Source organism: Myotis davidii, unplaced genomic scaffold (assembly GCF_000327345.1).
Source record: "Myotis davidii unplaced genomic scaffold, ASM32734v1 scaffold227, whole genome shotgun sequence".
In the NCBI taxonomy this organism is placed as follows: Eukaryota; Metazoa; Chordata; class Mammalia; order Chiroptera; family Vespertilionidae; genus Myotis; species Myotis davidii.
Window position 1 is genome coordinate 1,561,840 of NW_006298519.1, and position 10,180 is coordinate 1,572,019.

Sequence of the window (10,180 nt, forward strand, 5' to 3'; positions counted from 1 at the left end):
TCCTGCTGCTCAGGCCCCCCCCCCACCCCGCACCCCCAGGAAGAAAAAGGATGGAGGAACACGGTCAAGCAAATGATGATCCTGCTGCATTCTGGGAGGAGCTGGCTCCATCCCGCTCTTTTTTAATATATATTTTATTGATTTCAGAGAGGAAGGGAGAGGGAGAGAGAGAAGAACATCAGTGATAAGAGACAATCATTGATCAGCTGCTTCCTGCACACCCCCTACTGAGGATGGAGCTCCCAACCCAGGCATGCGCCCTGACCAGGAATCGAACCCCGGGACCCTTCAGTCCAAAGGCCAACGCTCTATCCACTGAGCCAAATCAGCTAGGGCTCCATCCCGTTCTCGCTTCGGCAACTGGAGGTGTGCCCCTCACATGCCCCTTCAAGAGAGCCCAGCAGCCACCTGCACAGCCTCCAGGTGCTCGGCTCAGGCTCTGCCTCACCCCCGACACACGGCCAACACTGAAGGGGGGCAGGGGGGAGCCCAGCCCCTCTCCCAGCACTGGACCCTCCAAGCCAATCTCTGCTCCAGGGCTCCCGGCGGGTTGGTCGAACTGTCAGGTCTGTACTCAGCCTGGGGCTCTCTCCCACCCAGTCCTGCTTCCCCCTCATTTTATCGTCCTCCACAGGCGCCCCCTAAACCCCCTCCAATAAACTTCTTGCATTCCTAATTCTCTCTGCATCTGCTTCCCAGGGACCCCAACACAACGCTCCTAAAACCAACACTAGTGCAAAGTTACGTCCCATGCCCCAATGTGAAGACGGGCCCTGGAAAATAAAATTTCCCATCATTCCAATGACCCACAGTGCTATTCGGCCACTTCAGAGGAAAGGAGCCAGCATCCTAAAGCTCAATCTTCAGTGAGTGATCTGATGGCGAAAATACTGTTCTTCTCGCAGTGACACAAAACGGGTGGGGCTGTAGGTAACGTATTACTTTTACATTTTCAGGTAAAGCTAAAAACTTCTGTGATGCAAAAAGAATAGCAGACACTTACTCAATCCCACAGTAGATTTATACCATGAATTAACATCAATCCAGAGATCTCCTAAGACATCTATTTTTAGTTCTGTAAAATGTGTTTAAAAAGAAAAAGGAACTGTGAGAGCATAATGCTGAGTGCGATAAATCAGACAGAGAGAGACCAATACTGTATAATCTCACTTACACGTGGAGCCTAAAAACCAAAGGGGCAGAAACAAGAGTGGGTGGGGTGGGCCGGGGGCAGGCACAGGGAGAGTCGGCTCAAGTGAGTCCTGGGGTGTGAAGTGCAATAGGGATGAGAGGGTGGGCAGGTTTTCTATTTGGCCGTCAGGGGAGGTTGTCCTGCAGTGAACAGTGCTGTACGCCACAGGTGCAAGTTGCTAAAAGAGTAAACTTTCAGTGTTTTCACCACAAAACAATAAACTGAGAAAGTGAGGCGATGGAGATGTTAACTAACTCGATTGTGGTAATCACGTCCCAAAACACCCGTGTATCAAATCATGTACACCACACGCTTACACAGTGCGGAACATCAAACATAGCTCAACAAACCTCGGGGGAAACAACAACAAAAAAACCAACCCTGTGTGTCATTTTTCCTAATTCATAGCCACATTTTTGCACCAGGTAAGTCTTATGTCACATAGGATTCATTTGTCGTTGTTTGTTTGTTTTCATTTCAGTTTTTAGGAATCGAGTAATGGGTCTCTTTAAGTCCTTTTACTGGCTCTGTGTGAATCTTCCATTCCTAACAACTCCGAAATAAGAACAGAAGCAGGTTGCTTGAATTATCCAGAAGATAAAATATTCTCTTTGGGTCTGTGTGTTTTTCTGATGTCTTTGTTCGTTGCTAATACTGTCTATTAGCACCCCTAACCTGGCCCTAAACCCTCAACCCACACCCTAACCTTAATGCTTCCTCCAGGGACCACCTCCCCTGACAGCCAAACAGAAAACGGCCGCCCCCTCCAGTCCCAGCTGCAGGCTCTGCAATGTGCAATGAAACCGGTACATTTACACAACCTTCTCTTCAAACAATAATGAAAAGTAAGCATTTGAATTGGGAGCTTTTTCAAACAACATACGTCATGAAAAACTTCACTTGGTTTTTCTCTTTGACGTTAAGCACCAACGTTGGATTGGTGACGATTAATCTTAACTACAAAGGTTTTCAGCATTGCCCCTTTTAAACTTGGGTTTTAAAACAAAGGACAGAGAGTCGCATGGTTAGAGTTACATGTTTTGTCAGCCTGGAGCTCAGCTGGCTCAATAGCACCACTATCGTAAAAGTTTATGGGACTAATTTGGAGGTCCGTATAAATGGGTGTTATTGTTTATTTCTGGATATTGATAATAGCAGCATATTAGCAGTAAACGTGCAATGCAAATGAACAGTCCTTTCCAGAAAATCCACCACAAATCGCTCAGAAATTAACAGCCATGCTTCGGTTAAATTTGTTTACTTTTTCTAACGTACACGCTCAGAAGTAACATGGGACTCTCAATTAAGCAAAACACAACCGGGGTTTTAATTTAACCCTGGAATTTGATCTTTAAAATTGGGAAAAAAAAACTTTCTCTGCTATTTACAGTTCCTGCTCTGGATAAATCCCAACATCTGGCCGCCAGAGTCAGCGGAGCCCGATGCGTGGAGAGAGACACATGTGCGAGTTCATGCCTGCGAGCCCGCGGTTTCTCAGGGTAAAACGCTGGGGTGCTTCCCCCTCATTTCTTCCTCCTCGGAAACCCCGAGCGCCGTTTTCTCGATGCACCCAGGGTAAGAAAGCACATGTTACATATCACAACCCGGTGTCCACACACACACACACACACACACACACACGCACGCACGCACACGCACACGCACACATAAGGGCTCCGGCCTGGGACTTCCCACGTAAGACGTTTCCATTCAAAACGGGATGCACCTGGTCACTTCCATTCTCTCCCTCCCCATTCCTCTGCCTTTGCTTAATGCTGGCCTCGACCCTTCCCACAAGTGGCATTGAAAACCATGGCTTCACAGCCTTGTCAGGGGGTGGCCTCCAGGCTAGCGGCCCCAGGGCCCTGGGAGCGCAGGTTCTGCAGCCAGCCCTCCCCAGGGGACCCTGAGCACGCTGACCTGACGTGTGAGAAGACTTGCTCTACAAAACGGGTCTGCGGGAGGAGTGTCCAACCTCTGAGCTAAACTCAGACCAGAATGAGCCTCCACACGGTCCCTGTTCAGAGAAGTGCTGCCATTCATCCCACCCACCTGGAGCGGCAACGTGCTTTCTGCCAGGGACTTGGGGGCAAATGAACATTTCCTTTCAGTTTTTCATCAACTGCGTCCAACGGGGTTTCCATCACCAGCCAGGGCTCCGGCCTGGGACCCCCTGGGCCTTGGTACGGTAGGGCCGGGGGGCCGTAAGTGGGGCTAGGCTGGCTGCAGGAGGTCTGTGAGCATGTATGAGAGGGTGTGTGCACTTATTCTGGGGAGAAAATACTTGAATTCATTGGATTTTTTTTTTAAAGTTCCCTGATTCAAAAAAGTCAAGATGAGCTATCAAGCTATGACAGGACAGAGAGGATGCGCCCGCGCCCGTGACTGAGGAAAGAGGCCGAGGTGTGAAGGCGACACGCTGCCTGATCCCAAGTACACGACACCCGGGAAAGGCAAGGCCACGGAGCCTGAAGGAGATCCGTGGTTGCCAGGGGCCGGGGAGGGGGGAGAGGAACGCGTGGTGGGAGCCCAGAGGATGTTCAGGGCAGGGCAACCACTCCGTGTGAGACATACATGCCGTTACACATTCATCTAAACCCACAGAGCGCACAGCACAAAGCGTGAGCCCTATGGTAACCACGACTCTGGGTGATGCTGACGTGTCAACGTCGGTTCACCGACTGTTCACAGATGGACCGCCTGGTGCCACGCTGCTAATGGCGGGGGCCGTGGTGTGTGTGTGGGAACATGGGGGCATATGGGAGCTGCGCACTTTTCTGCTCAGTTTTGCTGTGAACTTAAACTGCTCTAAAAAATAAACCATAAGCATATACATGTACATATGCATATACACATACACATCACATACACATACATGTACATATGCATATACACATACACATCACATACACATACATGTACATATGCATATACATGTGCACATAATAGTACAGAGTGCCCTTGAGAACACTTCTATGTTGTAAATCCGTGGTGTGGTTACAACCATACCTAGAAAGGAGGAGAGAAATGTACAAAGACATGGAAGCACCGAACAGACTGACGAACCTCAGAGGGAAGGGGTGAGAGATCCACCAAAGAACTTCTATGCATCTATGCATAACCCATGGACACAGACAATAGCGCGGTGAAGGCATGAGGGGGCATGGGAGCAGGTGGAGAGGGTCAATGGGGGGCGGGGAGAATGGAGACATCTATAATACTTTCAACAACAAAGGTAAGTTTTTTAAAGAGTCAGGTGTGGCTCCGTTGGTTGCTGGTTTGATTTCCAGTCAGCACATGCCCGGTTATGGGTTACTGGCTCGACCCCCAGAATGGGGCAGGCAGGGCAGCCAACCAATGTTTCACTCTCACATCGATGTTTCTCTCTCTCTCTCTCTCTCTCTCTTCCTCTCCCTCCTTCTCTCTCAAAAAAAAATCAATAACAAATCGTTTTTTAAAAAAATTATTATTGCCCTGGCTGGTTTGGCTCAGTGGATAGCATACCCAGTGGGGAGTGTGCAGGAGGCGGCTGATCGATATTTCTAACTCTCTATCCCTCTCCCTTCCTCTCTGTAAAAAATCAATAAAATATATTTTTTTAAAAATTATTATTCATTATCTAAGCAAGGTCCACAGAGACACCTCAGGCACTTGTTAAACTGCAGTTCCCTGAGGCCACCCCAAACTTACCGAGAAAGCTTTGGGGGAACCCAAGAATCTGCACTGTTGAGCCTGGAGGCAGGCTGTCTGAGAACCACCCACGGAAGGAAGGCCCCGAGGGTTTCTAGGCCAACCACACACACTCACAGCCTTTCCCCGGCAAGTGACCGGCTCGCCTCCGGCCCCAGCCTACACCTCCTGGGAAGCTGGTGCCTCCCTGAACACCAGCATCTCTGAGTCTTAACGAGGAGTCACCAGTGGGGGGGGCCGTGCAGCAGGCCCAGGGAGCAGGCATTGAACCTCAATGCAGGCGCCCTGAGCACAGCCCGAGGGACACAGGAAGCCGGCAAGAGGGACAGACGGCAGAGCCCAGCTCCAGGGCAGCCCACATCTGTGGGCAGGGCCGCTCAATGCTAGAAGCCTCTCCTATTTTGTCGTATCAGATGTTTTGATATTTTCAGACAATACACTTTTTCTGATCATAAAAATCATACGCACTCGTTGTAGAGCTGTTTGCGAGTTTGCTCTTCTCTGCTCACGGGCCACTGCCCTGCAGAGAAACGAGTGCGAAGCTCCGAACAGCCCGGAGTCGCGAGGCTCGCCGGGGGTGCACACCCCGCTGGAATCCGATCAAAGCTGATTTATTAAGGAAGAATTAGGCAGCGTATCAAAGGCTTGCATCATCCTCACAGTGCACAGACTTTGGGGGGAAACTCCGGTCTCTGGTCTCTGCTGAGTATATCCTCAAAGGATAAACTTTCTAACTTCCTGTGGAGCAAAGTGACTATAAATCAGATCTGCAAACATGTGCGAAATGCTTACTGCTCAATGGCCTTTTGTCAGCCAGGTAGGAGCGGGGAGTGAGGCGCAGCCTCCTCCGGGGAGCGGGGAACGGGGAGCAGGGAGGGGGCTAAGCCAGGAAGGGCCAGGAGCTGGCCTAGCCCCTCACCCGGATCAGGTCAGGCACCGTCCGGATCTGGGTTTGCATCTGCGTCGTGTTCTCTGTGCTCCCGCTCACCAACTGGACTCTCAGGCCCCCTGGTGACCTTGCACTTCACGTTGGCTGCTTCTTAAAACCCTTTCAAATCCTTCCTCCTGCCAAAACCAGTTTGGCTCAGTGGATAGAGCGTCGGCCTGCAGACTAAAGGGTCACAGGTTCGATTCCGGTCAAGGGCATGTACCTGGGTTGCGGGCACATCCCCAGTGGGAGATGTGCAGGAGGCAGCTGATCGATGTTTCTGACTCTCTATCCCTCTTCCTTCCTCTCTGTAAAAAATCAATAAAATATATTTTTTAAAAAAATCCTTCCTCTTACGAAACGCAAGCAGCATTTTAGTCTAACGCCTTTTACGGCCAGAAATCCTCTGCGTTCCTTCCAGAGCGGCAGCTACAGAATCACGGGGGAAAGGAGCTCTCGGCCGTTTACTTCTTGGAAGTCCTGACCCTGCCGCTGTCAGGTTCTTTCCAGAACATTCCCTCTTCTTCCTTCTCCCCCTCGACTGCGATGACCTAAGAGTAGGCTAATGACACGCATTAGTAATACCACCCGCTATTATGCAATTGCTCTAAGATTTCATATTTGTTCTGGCAGAAAAGGACGGTGGTAAATTATGCAGAATACATTTCCTTCATGCAAAAGGTTTCTGCCCCCCGTCGGCCCGCGGACAGGCGTGGGAAGGACACACAACCTTTGTGGCTGCCCGCCCCCCTCGCCGCACACCTGCACGGTTAGGTCACCGCTGTGGGGAACTAAAGTCCTTTTCAGGAGAAATGAGCCGAAGGCAAAGTCATCCACTATTTACATTAACAGGCAAGTGGGCCATTCGAGCGCCATTTGTAAGATTCCCCTCCCACGAGTAAAAGCCGCCTCCTCCGCTAGCCAGGAACTCCTCAGCACAGCAGTCTCCTGAAAGACTCCCCAAATCGGGGAGTTGATTATTTTTATTTTTTATTTGTTTGTTAATCCTCACCCGGGTATATTTTTTCCCAGATTTTTAGGGAGAGTAGAAGAGAGGAGGAAAAACAGGGAGAAATATCGTTATGAGAGAAACACATTGATTGGTTGCCTCCTGCATGAGCCCTGACCAGGGCCCTGGGCTGGGGAGGAGCCTGCAACCAAGATACATGCCCTCGACCGGAACTGGACCCAGGATCCTTTGGTCCACAGGCTGACGCTCTATCCACTGAGCCAAACTGGCTGGGGCCCCAAAGCAGAGATTTTAAGGAAATGCAGAAAGGCAATCTGTTTTCCTAACATGGTTGTCAAGGACACCAATTTCATAGACAAACAAAACAAAAAAGCCCAGGAATAATTATTTAAATTCCAACAGGCAGAGTTGGATAGATTCACAAAGAAAACAAACACGTTTAGTTCTCTCTAGCCCAGAGCCATCATCAGCCGTTAGCAACTGCAACTCTCACCTGCCAGTTCACCTTCAAGCACACATGAGCAATCTGAGTTGAATTTTGTTCTTTAAAAACTCCCACAGTTATCATTTTTCAAAATCATCCTCCGCTTATCTGTGCTAACCAACAGGATGCTGGGGTGATGGAGCAGAACGGAAACACGGCTCATTCCCGGGGTCAGATCCGGGACGGCCCCGTACACACGCGGTCAGAGACCGTGATTCTCCGATTTGTCCGAGACTGTCTGCGCTTCCTGAATTCCCTTCGAAACACCTGCACTCGCACTGACTTCGCCTTCTCCTTCTGGCTGATGAGGAACAAAATGCCAGTCACCGTGGATTTCGGCGATTGACCCGCCTCCACGGAACTGTAGAAGGTATTTCTCATATCACCTTCCCAGAGCTTTCATTTGCATCTGGCAGCTTCATGGTCAACAGAGTCTAAAAAAGGGGGGAGGGGCTTTTCCACGCACGCCCCTCCCCCCCCCACATCTGTGTGTAACATGGGCACTTACCAGATAAGTTCCAGATATTTCAGAAGAAAACTTAACATTCACAAGAGATCTCCCACTTGCGCCTGGGTAGGCAGAACTGCCATCCCCCATAAAACATCACACAGAAATCAAATTACAGCGTCCCTCTCTACCCCTGCTTAAACCTTAGAATCCTCAACGCTCCGGAACGCCCCCTATTTCTGAAGTTTCATGAACACCCGTAAAACCCAAAGAATGAACTGGCGCTCTCACTACTTCCATTTCCCAAGAAATCACACATATAAGGATGTACATTACACATGGTCCCAGCCCATAACACTCCCAAATATATTGTCGTTAAAATGTGCGTATGAGATATTTTGGAAAGCATTGTACATGTGAGTCCAAAAAAAAGATAAATTTTTCAATACCATAAACTTTCCTTTCAATGACAGACCACTTCCCATGTTCCATTAGTGTTTTAGGCAAAGAATATAAATTAGTGAAAGTGACGAGGCCCCTCGGGGAGAAGGAGTCAGGTGGGGACCGTGAGGACCTGGCACCACCGGGGAGGACGGGAGCCCGTGGACACAGCTGAGCTGAGCTGAGCAGCACCGTGGAGGCGGCCCACCTGGGGAACGGGGCTCCGGCCTCATTTCCTCGTCGTGGCTCTCCCCGCGTGTCCGTGTGGGACTGAAATGAGTTGGGGGTGGGGGGCCTTCCTCCCAGGGACCTGCCTCTGCACATGCCTCACTCCCTTACTCTCCTGCCGCCAGGGCCGCAGGGGGAATGCTGTCGGTGAGCCAGGGCAGGTGTGGCGGGGCAAGCTGCCCAGGGTCCCTGTGACCACGCAGAACAGTGTCTGTGCACAGAGACCCACGTGCCGCCCACTGGTCTCCTCCCGGGTGACCCAGGCAGTGCTCTCAGAATATCGGGACATTTCCTGCTCTAACTCGGAGGTCAGAGACCTTCCACAAAGGGCCAGACTGGATATTTTCAGCTCCGCGTGGGCTGCTGCGGCAACGCCACCGGCCACTACAGTGCGAAAGCCCCCTGGACAGTGTGGACACGCGTGACCAGGCTGTGGCCCAGGAAAACTGTCGCTATGAACAATGAGATCCGCGTTTCATATCATTTACTGTGTCATGAAATATATTCTTTCCTTGATTTTTTTTTAACCATTTCAAAATGTGAACACCATTGTCTTAGCAATGAGCCGCATAGACAGTGGTGGACATTGGGGGAGGGAGGGGGGACCGTGGCAGTCACTGCGTGTGGGCAGGCACCATGAAAGCCCAGCGGGAGGAAGCCACGGCCGCCTGGCAGGGCACCTACCTTGATATGAGCTGCTGGGTCCGGGACAGTCTGCACCATGTCCCTCAGGAGGCCCGCTCCTTCAGCGTCCGTGCAGCCCCGGAGACAGCTGCGAGACAGAGGGACAGAACCGCAATGAGCAACCACGATTCTGGGTTTGCTTTTCCCAAAGCACTAAACACCATGAAGCAATGGTAAAAAAATAATAATAATAATAGTAACAGCACAACCCAGCTCTGCAGGAAGCACGTGTGCCCGAGAGCGTCCTTGAGGCCTGCATGGTGCACGAAGCGACTGGAGACCCCACTTCCTTCTTTCAGGAACATCACTCGCCTTCATCCCCAGGAAAACCCAGTGTGACAAGCCCCCCAAAACCCACATCACATGCAGTTCCTACAGGTCATTGTCCATGGGCAGCATCTATGAATGCTCCTTTAAGGAAAGAAGTTAGACAAAAGATGAGACATCCTCTCTCATAGTGAGCACATTGGGCTTGGGAAGTTCCCACCAACCCTCAGCCGTCTACACCTCTCCTTACGCTCCGGCCCGTCCCGCACGGGCTCCAGGGCGTCCTGCCGAGGCCATGGCAGACTCGGAGCCCGGGGCATCACTTCCCACTGCCGACAATTTTCCTGGTCCTGGAAAGCATGCAATTCCCTCACATCTCACCAAGTCCTTCCAGGGCATAATGTCTGCTTTAAAAATGCAACAAGAATGGAGCGCTGTCTTGAAATTGCATTGGGTCGCCTGCCCCCTGCCCCCTGCCCCCTGTGCACAATGGGAGAGGCTCAGGGAGGAGGGGCCTGGCCAAAGGCGGTTTGGCATGAGAATCCCTGGGATCCCCCAGGATGGCCTCTTCAGGAGAGCAGCAGGCCCCCAGGAAATCGCCCTCGTCTACGAGGGTCAGTGGCCTGCAGGGACCCATCGCCAGGCCTTCCTCCCGGCTGCACACCCCACGCTCAGAACAGATGTTCTTTCCACACGTTGCGGCTTCTCTGGGTCAGCTCACACCACACGGGTCCTCCCCGCGCACAGGCTGGTGCTCACACTGCAGGCAGAGTGGTCCCCACCCTCAGCTCACGGGGATTTACAGCCACCTTTGAGCCAGAGAACACAGTGGAAGGCAGGCTCCGGGC

At 51.4% G+C, this 10,180-nt stretch overlaps 1 protein-coding gene across 3 annotated transcripts in view; it reads right to left on the reverse strand.

The window, feature by feature from the left end:
• Positions 1 to 9,140, reverse strand: part of ERG (v-ets avian erythroblastosis virus E26 oncogene homolog) — a 163,073-nt gene extending 153,933 nt beyond the window's left edge. For 2 of the 3 annotated variants that reach the window (XM_015570722.1, XM_015570721.1), the window contains exon 1: positions 9,066 to 9,140. In XM_015570722.1, the coding sequence (XP_015426208.1) occupies positions 9,066 to 9,104 (39 nt within the window). In that variant the 5' untranslated portion in view covers positions 9,105 to 9,140. The remainder of the gene's footprint in view (positions 1 to 9,065) is intronic. The other variant, XM_006774142.2, reaches the window with a different exon arrangement.
• Positions 9,141 to 10,180: the final 1,040 nt, after the last annotated feature.